The sequence below is a fragment of the Neovison vison genome, chromosome 3 (assembly GCF_020171115.1).
Source record: "Neovison vison isolate M4711 chromosome 3, ASM_NN_V1, whole genome shotgun sequence".
NCBI classification, from domain to species: Eukaryota; Metazoa; Chordata; class Mammalia; order Carnivora; family Mustelidae; genus Neogale; species Neogale vison.
In genome coordinates, this window is record NC_058093.1 from 115324945 (window position 1) to 115339794 (window position 14850).

A 14850-nucleotide genomic window follows, 5' to 3' on the forward strand; every position below is an offset into this window, starting at 1 on the left:
CACTGTTTTAAGCAGGGACATAGAGAACACATTTTCCCTTAGCTTCTGATGGACTGAAGAAGTTGGAAAGATTACAGTGTTTAGGTGGGCTTTCATTAGGACTTCTGGCCTGCCTTTTCTGTGTTGGTTGGCAGCAGCATGAAATGCCTTGTTTCTCATCAACTAGAGAAGGGACCCTTGCTGCCTGCTCTTTTGCAAGTGATATTGGAGAAAAACCAGAGAATAAAAGTGCTTGCTGAATTACTTTTTTTTTCCTTTTTAGTTCTTGAAATCATGAATCCTGTTTATAGCCCTGGTTCTTCCGGAGTTCCCTATGCAAATGCCAAAGGAATTGGTTATCCAGGTAAGCAAATAAAACTTTGTTTCATTATTGAAGTTCGAACACTTGGTAAGTTTCCTTGTTGCTCAGAATGCTTTCAGTTGACAAACCTAGCTCAAAGTGATCTATACAGAGAAGAAAATGTTTTGGGTCATGGAACTGAAAAATCAAGAGCTAGGACTGGCTTTGGTCAAAGCTTGATCTGGTGGCTCCAGCAGTTGGACTAGGATCTAGTGTTTACCCCCTAGGCTCAACTTCACTTCCTCAGGATTGGCTCAGTGTTGGTCACAGGTTGCATGTCTCTCCATTGTGGTCTCTTTGTGGTGTTCAGCAACCACCCCCAAGTAGTACCCTAGCTATGAGCCTCTATCTCTACTCTATAGGAAATCCCCTTGGGGCTTTTTGTTCTCTAATCAGACCAATCCTGGGACGTGTTCTGATTGCACTCTGCTTCCATCCCAGGGCCAGGGAGGGGATTCTACTAATTAATTTAGACCTGAGCCACTTTTCCTCCTTATTGGAGTCAGCTAGTAGAACATGGGCTGTGAGGGAGGTGGTAAAGCAAAATTTGGGGAAAAAGGAACTGGTTGTTTGAAAATAGCAAGTGGACATCCTTATTGGTGACATCTAACAAGGAGTAATTATTTGTAATGTTACACTTTTATTGTGGATTTTGCTTTCCATGCGTTTTAATAACCCACATGGGGAAAGTGAGGCCTTAGGCCCTTGTGAGTCTGGGGCTTGGAGGTGGGACCCGTCATCAACCTGGTTCCTCCAGCAGATGATACTCCCAGGGAAGAGTTAGAGTAAAAAAATCCATTCACTGGCTCCACAAGGCAATTTGCTTGGGCTCTATAGGAAGGGAAGATCTCTCCTAAAACTTTATACCCAGTCAGGAATGTTGGAGGCTGTACTTTGTATTACTTGTACTTACCTGGGGGGGTGGAGGGCAGTCCATAATTTTTAAGAAATGAACATAAAAAGTAGTCTGTAGCCTGCATTACCCCCAGCGCCTGAGAGCAGCATAAAGCAGAACTGCTGTGGAGGCACATGTTCTCATTCTAGGTTGTGTAGGTTTCCTGCAAAATTATTATAATAAAACATGTGACTTCTTTATCACATAAGAGTTACCAGTCATGGGGCGCCTGGGTGGCTCAGTGGGTTAAGCCGCTGCCTTCGGCTCAGGTCATGATCTCAGGGTCCTGGGATCGAGTCCCGCATCGGGCTCTCTGCTCAGCGGGGAGCCTGCTTCCCTCTCTCTCTCTCTCTGCCTGCCTCTCCATCTACTTGTGATTTCTCTCTGTCAAATAAATAAATAAAATCTTTAAAAAAAAAAAAAGAGTTACCAGTCATGACCAATTTCAGGAATAGAATATCAGATACCACATCATACAAGTTTAGAGTAATTGAAGATCTAGAAGAAATAAGACTCTAAGAGGGGAACAAGACACTGGGGGAAAAAAGAATGAACTGGAATTTAAAGAAATGAAAAAGCAAATCATTTGAACAAAATTCAGGTTAAATTGTAGGTAAAACACTGCTAAATGGGAGAACAGGGCTGCAGAATAAGGGAAGAGGGGGCAGTAGGAGACTGAAAATAGCCTCAGTTAAGAAATAAAGATGTCAGAAGAATTGGGGAGAATTAAGAGCTCCAGAAGGACTGAATAGACAAGAAGAGGAGTGACAGAATTTTCCAGAATAACTTAGTAGTGAGACCTGCTGTCTTTAAATTACCAAGACAGTTTAAACAGAACGCCAGGTAGCTTCCTGAGAATCCTGAGTGGATCTAGAGCAAGGGAAATAGGCAAAACTCAATGGTATTAGTTTTACCTGATAGTTTAATAAATCAGTGACTGTCATACTCCAGTTCTATGCAGGTTGTCTAAATTTTATTCCAGTTCTTTGATTGGTCAGAAGTAGGGTTGACAGACTTTATTTACATAAAGGTCCAGGTGTAGTATATATTTCAGGCTTTGTGGGCCATAGTGTCTCTGTTGCAACTCCTCAGTTCTGCTTTTCCAGAACTGAAGCAGCTGTAGATAATACTGTGTGTGTGTATTAACTCTGAAAATAGCCTCAGTAAGTTGATTTTTTTTCCCCCAAAGTGCAATAGTAGTGACTTTTCAAATACTTTTTTTCTGCTCCCTTCTCTCTTGGGACTCCATTTATAGGTATGTTAAACCATTTTACTCTATCTCACATCTATTGCATCCTTTTTTGTATTTTACATTATTTTCTTATTTTACATTTACATTATTTTACATTTATTTCATTATTTTGTATTTTACATTATTTTAATGTGGATATTTTGCACTGATCTGCTTCCATTTCACCAACCCTGCTAATTTTTCTCTAATTTGCTAAAAAACCCATTTATTGAATCTTTTCATCTACTCCATTTTTTTCCTCCAACATACTAAGTTATTTTAAAGACTTTGTTGGTTGAAGGCTGTCTGTGACTTACATGTGGGTTTGTTTCTTTTTTTTTTTTTTTGGTCAGAGGGAGAGAGGGAGAGAGAGCGCGAGCACAGGCAGACAGAATGGCAGGCAGAGGCAGAAGCAGGCTCCCTGACGAGCAAGGAGCCTGATGTGGGACTCGATCCCAGGACGCTGGGATCATGACCTGAGCTGAAGGCAGCCGCTTAACCAACTGAGCCACCCAGGTGTCCCTGTGGGTTTGTTTCTATTGTCAATTTGTCTTTTTCTTTTGGTTTTCAGTTAAGCAGTTCTGTCTCTTGTCATGCCTAGTATTTTTTCATTGAATGTAATATATAGTATATTAAAAATTGTGGCTCCAGTTGATGTCTTTCCTTTGAGGTAGATAGCATGCTGATTAGCTTTTTTTTTTTTAACTGAGCTTTTTTGAGGTATGATTGACAAGTAAAAATTATATATATTTAGGTTGTACAGTATGTTTTTTTGTTTTGTTTTTAAGAGAGATTTGTCAGAGAGCAAGCATAAGCAGGGGGAGCAGAGCAATAGGTAGGGGAAGAAGCACACTCCCCACTGAGCAGGGAGCCAGATGTGGGACTTAATCCCAGGACCCTAGGATCATGACCTGAGCTGAAGGCAGACACTTAATTGCTGAGACAGCCGGGTGTCCCAGTATGGTTTTTTTTGTTTTATTTAAGGTTTATATGATGATTTAATATATATATACACTGTGAAATGATTACCACAATTGAGTATACTCAAATACTGTCAAATTTGGGAATTAGAATTTCAACATATAAATTTTGAAGGAGACACAAATACTCATGGTAATGGACACTGAGATGAAATTAGAGTAGTAGGGATAGGGAGGGAGACAAACCATAAGTGACTCTTAATCTCACGAAACAAACTGTGGGTTGCTGTGGGGAGGGGGGTTGGGAGAAGGGGGGTAGTGTTATGGACATTGGGGAGGGTATGTGCTTTTGTGTAAATTGGAAGGGGAGATGAACCATGAGAGACTATGGACTCTGAAAAACAATCTGAGGGGTTTGAAGTGGCGGGGGGGGGGGTGGGAGGTTGGGGTACCAGGTGGTGGGTATTATAGAGGGCACAGCTTGCATGGAGCACTGGGTGTGGTGAAAAAATAATGAATACTGTTTTTCTGAAAATAAATAAATTGGGGAAAAAAAAAAAAGAAATACCTAAAAAAAAAAAAAAGAAATTAGAGTAGTAGGCATTTTTGGGGAACATTTGTGAAAAGTCTAATGAAGAGGATGCAGAATCAGGTAGTGGGGAGCCTTAGGACTGTGCTACACATTGCTGAATTCTCAGCTCATGGGGGAGCTGTGAGGGAAGAACTGGAAGTTAAAGGAGGCCCTCATTAGGCAGAAGTGGCCTTTGGAGGCGCTGCTGCCAGAGGCTGGCAGTCCATGTACTGCTCATGGCTGAATAACGGCTTCTTTTCTGGAATGGAGATTGAGGTGGTGGAGATGTTCGCTTTGCTTTGTCAACTCAGTATATCCTAGAAATCATTCCATGTCCGTTTACAAAGGTTTGCCTTGTTCTTTTTTTATTTTGCAGAGTACTGCTGTGTCACCTGCATCTTGTGGGGTTTCCATAGTTAGATTCAACCAATTCTTTGGGTAGATGTATTGTTTGAAGTATTTTGATATTCCTGTAATATTACAGCATATGTTGATTGTGGAAGTTATCTTCAGAGTGGGTTCCTTGAGATGGGATTGCTGGGTGAGAGTGTAAATGCATACTTAATTTCTTTTTTAAAGATTTCATTTATTTATTTGACAGAGAGAGATCACAAGTAGGCAGAGAGGCAGGCAGAGAGAGAGAGAGAGGAGGAAGCAGGCTCCCCGCTAAGCAGAGAGCCCCATGTGGGGATCAGTCCCAGGACCCTGGGATCATGACCTGAGCCGAAGGCAGAGGCTTCAACACACTGAGCCACCCAGGTGCCCCACATAGGTAATTTTTAAGATGCTTCTGATTTTTCCTCCGTAGGATTTTTACCGTTTTGTATTCCTACCAGAAGTGTGTGAGGCGATGGTTTCCCCATAGTCTTGCCAACAAAGTGTGTTTTCAGCTTTTGGGAGTTTTACCAGTCTCCTGTTAGAAATGGGATAGATGTAGTGATAGTTAGCAATTCTGTCTAGATCTCTACTGAATTTTTTTTCTTTTTTTTTTTTAGTTTTAAGAATTATTTATATTATTAAATTTTCATATTTTGTATAGTATTTTTTGTTAATGTAATTTGCAAGTATTTTTTCTTAATTTTTTTGTACTTAGCATATGGTATCTTTTGCTCTGAAGTTTTTATTTTCATGAAGTAATGAATCTCATAAAAGTGGTTAGATTTGGGGTCACTTACAGTCTTTTACAAGAGGGAAGTCTGGGCAGTATAGTTTCTAGCATTCCAATGTTTCTGTCCCAGAAGGGAGCTAGACCAGATGTTGAAGGAAACAGTCCATAGTACTTGCAGTGAGGGGCATTTTTAGGAACATGGTGGTGTTGGCAAGAAGATTGACAGGGATAGGAAGGAACAGTGCTTCTCAACTTTGATGATTGGAGCCCTGCAGGTTGGAATTTTCTAGAAAAATGAAGAAACAGAAGATGCTACAACCAAGACCAGTTAAAACAGTGTTTGTGGGGTTCCAGGGAGGTAGTTCTTCCAGGGGTTTCCCTGTGGGGGTTTTGTATGGCCAAGGTGGAAGGTCAACTGTGCAGGGGTTCTGGGTCAGTGTGGTAGTGTATGTGTGGGATTTGGTGGTGTGTGAGGGTGGTATACTTCTATGCGTAGGAATAGAAAAAACATTTAAAACATCCTGACCTGTTTTTGGTGGTTAATTATGCTGTATTAAATACTTGTTATGTGGCTTTTCTCTTTCATTTTAGAGCATGTTTAACTCACTGTTAGAAGGTGAAGATAGGAAGGGCCTAGCAAACATAATAATAGTGTTCCAGGAACTCTTAGACACAAGACAAGTACAGAAGCAGACAATGCTGCTGGAGGATTTATTGGTAGACTTTGTGGAGAGATGAGGTCATTTGGATTTTGTGGGAATTGTTGGAGAGGTCTCTAAGATATGATCTAGGTCAATAGTATTTTAAACTTTGTTTTTTAACAATGAAACCTTAGAAAAGATTTGTAAGTGGTTCCTTAGTACTAAGATGAGTTACAGCATCTCCCAGGGTGAGTTTCAGGCAGGCTCCAGAGCCTGCTTATCCTCCTGCTGCTCACAGTTGAGGCCTCTAAGGAAATGCTTAGGATTCATTGAACACAGATTGAAAACCACCTTCCTGTTCTTTTAAAAAAAAGCCATCTTAGGTCCGTGGAATCAAGTGGAATCTGTCCTTGATGTCCAAAATGAGGGAATCTGATGAGCATTTGATCCCCTCAAACTGTTTTCTAAGTAATTAGACAAACAGGAAAATGATAATCTAGGAAGGAAACTCCAAATAGCTTCTATTGAGGTAGGGGCGGATCAGTTTTGAGAAAGAAGAAAGCAGCTCTGAAGCAGAGGATTTGTATATGAAGTGAGAACTGGGCACTTGCAAGTAGGGATTCCTTGGGGGCAGTGGGACTGAACTTCTGTCCTTGTCCTTGGAAGAGACCCATGGAAACTACAGGACAGCTGGAGCAGGAGGTGCAGCAGCACAAGGGCATCCAACCTGTGCTGGAGACTGCAGGGATTCCTGTAAGGCACTTTATCCAAAATCTTTATAAATGACATTCAGATCCACAAAGATTACCTTTGGAATTCTACTCTGAACTCTACTCTGTTTTCTCCTTTATGTTATCCTACTACCCTTGTGTTTTTTTCACTTTGTTTACTCAACCACCACAGTGCCTTAGATATCCCTGGGAGACACTTTTCTCTGAGTCTCAACAGTGTCTTTCATTTGAAGTCTGCCTTTCCATTTCAACTTTATTTACAGGTGAGGGGAAAGAGGGATGGAGAAGTTAACACCTTTTTACAACTAGTTTGTGACAATAGTAAAGACTAAGGAATGTGGGTCATCTTTGTTGGTTCTTTGCCCTGCATATAAGGAAGTAGATTTTAATGGTCCAGCTGTCACTTGAATGGAGCATTTTGAACTGTGAACCAGATAGGTTCACCCAGATAGGTCTAGGGAACCTTACAGGGGTCCTTAGGCTCTCAGGAGGCCAAAAACAGGTAATTGTGGCCCCTTTGCTTGTGGATGCCTGGTTGCCAGGATTTTGACTGTAATGCTGTCTTTGATGTTTTTGTTGTAGTCACATTTGATGTTTTTGTTTTATGGTTGCTTATGGTTTAGTGTTACTAAGGATTCTCATTTATATTAATAAAGATTAGGTTGCTTGCAAGTGGTTTGTGAAATTGGATTTTTCCCATTTCCGTGTGTCGGTGTGCCAGTTAACAGCTCTCTCATCACACAGTTTCCTAGCATTCTTACTACTGTTGCTAAGTAATAAATTTTGTGATGAAAATTAGGAGTTTTCTGACTTCAGCTTTTTTTGTTTTGTTCTGTTTTTTGGCATTCTGACTCAGTTTTCTGCTAAATTTTTTCAATTGCCTTTACTTACAGGTTTAAAAGACTTAATTATGTTTGTGTCCCATTCCAATTTTTTTTTTGAAGATTTTATTTATTTATTTGACAGACAGAGATCACAAGTAGTCAGAGATGCAGGCAGAGAGAGGAAGGGAAGCAGGCTCCCTGCTGAGCAGAGAGCCCGATGTGGGGCTCAATCCTAGGACCCTGAGATTATGACCTGAGCCGAAGGCAGAGGCTTTAACCCACTGAGCCACCCAGGCGCTCCCCATTCCAATTTTTTAAAATTTAAATTCAAGTTAGTTATCCTATGGTATATTATTAGTTTCAGGGTAGAGTTTAGTGACTCATTGGTTGCAAAAAACACCCAGTGCTCATTACATCACGTGCCCTCCTCAATGCCCATCACCCAGTTACCCCACCCTCCCACGCACATCCCCTCCAGCAACCTTCAGTTTGTTCCTTATAGTTAAGAGGCTCTTATGGTTTGCCTCTCTCTGTTTTTATCTTATTTTATTTTTCCTTTCTTTCCCTTAATGTTCATCTGTTTTGTTTTTTAAATTCCACATGTGAATGAAATCATGTGGTATTTGTCTTTCTCTGGCTGACTTACTTCCTTTAGCATAATACCAGCTATAAGGTTCCATGCGCATTGTTGCAAATGGTAAGATTTCATTCTTTTTTATGGCTCAGTACTATTCCATTGTGTATATATACCACATCCTTATCCATTCATCTGTAAATGGACATGTGTGACCCATTCCAGTTCTGAGGAAAGGAGAAAACTAGTGACAAACTGTTGGGCTCCTTCAGTCAGTCTGGAGTTTGATGAAAAGGTAAGAACGACTGGGTCTTTAGGAGCCATGGTTGTAAAATTATGTTACTCCTTCAGGTGGTGATATCCCATTGTTCTGTTTTTCTCCAGCTGGTTTCCCCATGGGCTATGCAGCTGCAGCGCCTGCCTACTCCCCCAACATGTACCCTGGAGCGAATCCTACCTTCCAGACAGGTATGCAGCATATGTGTGCTGGCTGACATAAGTGCTTTGTCCGTGTGGCTTAGGAGAATGTAAAGTGGGTGGGTTTTGAGAAGTGTGGTTATAGAATTAGGATTTGGGTTGAATTGATTTCTTGGTTTTTAAGTTCAGCCTTGTTGATGAGTATGATAAAAACTTTATCCTTACTACATGTAAAACTTTAGACACTGCATTTCTGATGTTCTTCCATAACATAGATCTTTATTCTAATCATATGTCTTTATAGGTAACCAGTGCCAGGACATATATGTATGAAACAGTGTTGATTACTAGAAACTAAAGATCATTTTGCATAGTTAATAGGTGGAATTTCCATGTTGCTAATATTTTTAGAGATGACTGATTTCTCTCCAGTGTTTTAGCACTCTGGTTATAGTTTTACTATTTTTTCTTTCAAGTGTAGTTAATAATGTTACATTAGTTTCAGATGTACAACACAGTGATCCTACAAATGTTCTTTATGTTCTTACCACAAGTGTAGCTACCATCTGTCACCTGACGACCCTATTACAATACCATTGACTATGTTCTCTACACTGTCCCTTTTATAGTTTTAAAACAAAGTCTTATTTCATATGCATGAGATTATTTTTAGATGTTAGAAATCAGTGATACAGTTCAAAGTTAACTTGGTAAGGGGGTGATGCTTTTCTCTGTGAGCTTGTACTCTGATGTGGGCTTGTTCCAGGGTTCACTCACCGACACTGGACTTTGTGATTCTCCTGCAGCAGTGGTGGCCCACAGTGACCTGAAGTCTTGGCCTCCTAGATCTGCTGGCGTGCTTCACTTTTTTCACCTTAGAACCCCTTGCCTCACACAGTTAACTTTGATGGAAAAGGAGATAAGAGTAGTGTCCCTTCCCTGAATTCTCCCTGTTTTGCTAATCATAAAATTCTTCTGTGACTCTTCTGTCCTTACTCCTGTTTCTATTCTACTCTGACTGCATTTGTTCAGCTTATAGCTCACACCCAGACAAAGATCTTGGCTTGCTCATCCTGCTCCCAGGCTTTTCTCCTTTGGTTCATGTTTGGCTTGCTTATACCAGAGTAATGTTCTCAGATGAAGGTTTCCTCTGACTGTAAAGGCAAGACTCAACTTTAAATCTCTGGTTCTTTGCCACATTGGCCTGTTCTTTCCAAAATGGTTTTTGTTTTGTGTTTTTGCTAGCTTTTACTAATGTTTTTTCTCTCCCACCTGGTGGAGAGTACCTGCTACTTTGTTGCCTATGTTTTGGGATCAATTAAGGAAATCCCTTCCCTGGTATCAGCAATATTATTTTACTACTCACTGGATTCTTTAACAGCTAAATGGCACCACCCATCTCCTTTTGTAAAACTTCTCAGGTTTAATTTCTTTAAAGTAGTTCTCTTGAGGCTTAGATGACATAGAGTAAATTATACATGTTTAAAGTGTATAGTTTGATAATTTTTGATATAATGTATATCACTCTCACAGTTGGGAGTGAATATAACTCACTAAAAGTTTTCTTCTCACCCTTTGTGATTTCTACCAGGATCCTGAAAATCACTGATTGGTTTTCTCTCCTATAGATTGCCTTATTTTCTAAAATTTTGTATAAATGAATCATATGGAATGTCCTTTTTTTGACTGCTTTCATTCAACGTAATTAACATCCATGTTGTAGTGTTTATCAGTAATTGGTTCCTTTTTATTGTCGGATTCCATTGTTTGGGAATACCACAGTTTGCTTACCCATTTTCCAGTTAATGTATGGATTATTTGCAGTTTGGGGTTGTTAAAGATGAAACTGCTGTGAATATCTCTGTACAAGTCTGTATGGATGTATACTTCGTTTCTCTTGAGTAAATACAAAGGAGGAGAATGGCTGGTTCTCAAGGCAAGTGAATATTTAACTTCGTAAAAAATTGCCAAACTGTCTTCCAAAATGGTTGTACTGTTTTCTGGTCCCATCCACAGTGTATGAGAGTTCCAGTTCCTTTATCTCCTTGTCAACACTTGGTATAGTTGTTGTGTTTAATTTTAGCCATTTGAACTTACCTAATGACTAATAATGTTGAGCATCTTTTCATGTCCTTATTTGCTACCTGTAACGTCTTTGGTTAAGTGTGTACATCTTTATTTTATGTCAGTTTTTGAGTTTGTCTTCTTATTTTTCCCTTTGAGACTTGTTTTACAGGTATATGATTTGCAGCTATTTTCTCCTAGTTTGTGGCTTTTATTCATTCTTTTAACAGTGTCTTTAAAAGAGCAGGAGTTTGTATTTTTTAATTTATTCTATATTTTTATAAAATTATTTGTAAGTAAACTCTACACCCAGCATAGGGCTTGAACTTACAACTCTAAGATCAGGAGTGATTTGCTCTACCACCTGAGCCAGCCAGGCGCCCCATGAGCAAGAGTTTTTAAATTTAATGGTTTTCAGATTATTGTTTTGTTTATTTATGGGTCGTGTGTTTGGTGTCATTTCTAACCCAAATCGCAAAGATGTTCTCCTGTTTTCTTCTAGAAGTTTTATAATTTTAGATTTTACATTTAAGTCTATTGCCCGTTTGGTTTAGTTTTTGTATATGATGGGAGGAATTCAATTGAAGTTCATTTTTTTGCTTGAGAATTGTTACTTATCATGTTGCAAACCACCATAAAATGGCACATTCTAGAATTTTCCATAGTAGTTTATTTGTATTCATTTTCTTCTTGGAGTACACAAGTTAACAGAATTGTACTGAAAAGCAGGGTACCTGGGTTGGCAAGTCAGCTAAGCATCCAACTTTTGGTTTGGGCTCAGGCTGTGATCTCAGGATTGTGGGATCAAGCCCCACATCAGGCTCTGCACTCAGCACGGGATCTGCTTGTGATTCTCTCCCCTCCTGCTGTTCTGCCGTCCTCCCTTACACATGCTCACATGTTCTCTCTCTCTCTCTCTCTCAAGTAAATGCTCTCCCAAGAGGAAGCTTGGAGTTTTTAGGTCTGGTTAGCTTCCTACTTTGGGGCACCTTAGGCCAACATGAAGAACTGATGTCATCCATCTTCTCTTTGGGAGATGGGTCCTTTCTTGCTACTTTTCCAAGACTGCTCAGCAGCTGCTGTTGTAACCAAGAAGCTAGGGCAGGCAGGTGGGAGCAATAGGATTTTTGGGGATTGTGGCTGCCAAGAGGGCCTGCCTTGTTCAAAGGAGCATCTGCTGATAGATGGCAGAGAGAGTTGTCAACTGCGATACTGCTGGCCCAGGATTGTCAAAACCCTCTGATTTTTAGGGAAAGCTGATAATAAAGATGTATGTGAAATTTGTAAATGACAAGCTGAGAATAAAAAATAATCCGGGAAGAGGGTGGGGATAAGATGTATATAAAATTTGCAATTGAGAAAATGAGAGCACTTTGAAGGTTCCACCAACATCCCCAGGTCTTTTAGCCACCTGATTTGAGCCACAGCTGTGCTCCCCATCTTTTTCTGGGATCTGTTCAATGTTTCATATTGTGAATTTTAAAATTTTCCTTTTTAATGGGCCTTTCATTTATCTGATGAGCAAGTCAGAGTTGTTACTATAAAAAAGTTAAAAAGTTTGTCTCCATTTCTGCTGCTTTCTCAAGCTGCCTTCTGGTTCTCTCAGCACCAGATTTGTGGACAAAACTGGTATGGTATGTTCGTGGAGGTTAGCTTTTAAGGCACTTTGGCAATGTCCATGAACACACCACTCTTCTAAGTGTGACACAGAACCTTGTGATGAGATGTCATGTCTTTTGCTGAAAGATTCCATTACTCTGATGGAGGTATCATTCATTTCATCCTCATGAACAAGCCTAATAGGTTGAGTATCTATTAAGCCAGAGTTGGCTGTCTCCTTTTGGAATCCACAATCTGTTGGAAAGAGTTTGGGGTGTGGAGTTTGCTAGATGTGGCTCAGATCGTAGCTGTGTCACTCCTGGGTAAGTTATTTTATTTCATTTTTGGCATTTGTATAATGAATTAACATATCTCCCTGGCTCTGTTATTGAGAATGCTTTCAGGCAGCATGCACACAGTCAGGCTTCCATGGTACTGAGTCTGCACATTCAGGCTTCTTTCTCTTCTACTCTTACTTACAGTCTCTATAGTAATATTTACAATAATCATCTGAAGTCCTCAAGAAAACATTCAGTTCTTTGTAGTAAATTATTTAAGAAGTGACTTAAACACTACATTAACATACTTTTGAGGGTGGGTATTTATAAAATTCCAGTTAACATACAGTGTAATACCAGTTTCAGGTGTAGAATTTAGTGATTCATCACCTACATACAACACCCAGTGCTTCAACGCAAGTGCCTTCCTTGAGACTCATGAACTATTGAACCTATCCCCCTTACTCACAGCATACATTTTAAAGGGAGAAAATGTTGCTAAGAGTGATAAAATAGCCTTGGTTTTTGCCATGCAGGGCTGAGTGGAGAATAAATTGGGGAAGATTTGAATTATGTCCATGAAGTAAGATCCCAGGTTTGTTTAAAAAATAAACTACACTTATGGCAGCCACATAGGAGAGAAAAGCTTTAGAATGTTACCAGTTTGTGGGGTCATGGGATCTGCTTTCTCTTGTTTAAATTAAGGGTTTACATGAGGCGCCTAGGTGGCTCCGTGGGTTAAGCCTTTGCCTTCGGCTCAGGTCATAATTCCAGGGTCCTGGGATCAAGCCTCCCATTGGGCTCTCTGCTCAGCAGGGAGCCTGCCTCTCCTTCTCTCTCTGCCTGCATCTCTGCCTACTTGTGATCTCTCTCTTTCTGTCAAATAAATAAATAAAATCTTTAAAAATAAATAAATAAAGGATTCACATCCATATAGTTTAAAGGTAACCTCTCTCCTTCCCATCCCTGTTACTGTGACCCTGTGAGCATCCTTTAGTGAATTTGAGACTATTTTCTTCTGCAACTGCTTTGTCTTCCCTGGATCCAGTATCCTAGATTACACCTTACCTTGGGGTCATTCTTTCCAACATCTCAGGGATTTCTTACATCTTTCCCTTCTGTTCGATTCCTTGTCTTTCGTAGTTTACCTTTTGGTTTTTGTGGAGGATCTCCTTCAGTAGTTTCCCAGTAGTATGGGAGAGTCATAATTTCATGTGTGGAAACATTTTGTTTTGCACTCATACTTCTGTAGTTTAGTTATAGAAGTCTAGGCTAGCAGTTACTTCCCTCCAGAGTTTTGAGGACATTGCTGAATTGTTTTCCAGCTTCCATTGTTGGTGCTGAGAATTGTGATACCTTGCTGATGCTTGATTGACTGTAACCTGGGTTTCTTTTTGGTAATTTGGCATTTTTGTCTCGTGTTTTGAAATTTCTTGATGCCGTGTCTTGGTGCAGGTCTTTCCTTCTCAAATACATTTTATGTTCTGATTTCTCTTTTTTCTTTTTAAATATTTTTAAATGTATTTTTTTTTCCCCAATTTATTTATTTTCAGAAAAACAGTATTCATTATTTTTTCACCACACCCAGTGCTCCATGCAAGCTGTGCCCTCTATAATACCCACCACCTGGTACCCCAACCTCCCACCCCCCCGCCACTTCAAACCCCTCAGACTGTTTTTCAGAGTCCATAGTCTCTCATGGTTCACCTCCCCTTCCAATTTACCCAAATTCCCTACTACTCTCTAACGCCCCTTGTCCTCCATGCTATTGGTTATGCTCCACAAATGAGTGAAACCATATGATAATTGACTCTCTCTGCTTGACTGATTTCACTCAGCATAATCTCTTCCAGTCCCGTCCATGTTGCTACAAAAGTTGGATATTCGTCCTTTCTGATGGAGGCATAATACTCCATAGTGTATATGGACCACATCTTCCTTATCCATTCATCCGTTGAAGGGCATCTTGGTTCTTTCCATAGTTTGGCGACTGTGGCCATTGCTGCTATAAACATTGGGGTACAGATGGCCCTTCTTTTCACGACATCTGTATCTTTGGGGTAAATACCCAGGAGTGCAATTGCAGGGTCGTAGGGAAGCTCTATTTTTATAAATGTATATTTTTTAAGTTTTTATTTAAGTAGTTCTCTACATCCAACATGGGGCTTGAACTCGTGACCCTGAGATCAAGAATTGCATGCCAGGTGCCCCTAGCGTTCTGATTTTTTTTGTCTTTTATGCTGAGAAACTTAAATACAATCTTGTGCAGTACTTATGGGAGAAATTATCTATTTGAATATAAAAAGCTTTTGGTATCCCATAATTAGCAGTCTAAGAATAGTGGCCTTAGGGGTGCCTGGGTGGCTCAGTGGGATAAAGCCTCTGCCTTCAGCTCAGGTCATGATCCCAGAGTTCAGGGATCGAGCCTCACATCGAGCTCTCTGCTCAGCAGGGAGCCTGCTTCCCTCTTTCTCTCTCTCTTTCTGCCTGCCTCTCTACCTATTTGTGATCTCTCTTTCTGTCAAATAAAATCTTTTTTAAAAAAAAAAAAAAAGAACAGTGGCCCTAGACATGAATTTTTCCTTGAGAGGAAGTCAACCAGCGATGCCTCACTTTTTTGGTGAGAGGGAAAGGAGAAAGGTTCTAATCATTTTGTT

At 40.1% G+C, this 14850-nt stretch overlaps 1 protein-coding gene across 2 annotated transcripts in view; it reads left to right on the plus strand.

The window, feature by feature from the left end:
• The first annotated feature begins 267 nt into the window (after positions 1-267).
• FAM168B (family with sequence similarity 168 member B) overlaps positions 268-14850 on the plus strand; it is a 35566-nt gene continuing 20983 nt past the window's right edge. Inside the window, exons 1-2 of one of the 2 annotated variants that reach the window (XM_044242749.1) lie at positions 268-343; positions 8220-8303. In XM_044242749.1, the coding sequence (XP_044098684.1) occupies positions 274-343; positions 8220-8303 (154 nt within the window). In that variant the 5' untranslated portion in view covers positions 268-273. Of the gene's footprint in view, positions 344-8068; positions 8131-8219; positions 8304-14850 lie in introns of those variants that run through there. The other variant, XM_044242750.1, reaches the window with a different exon arrangement.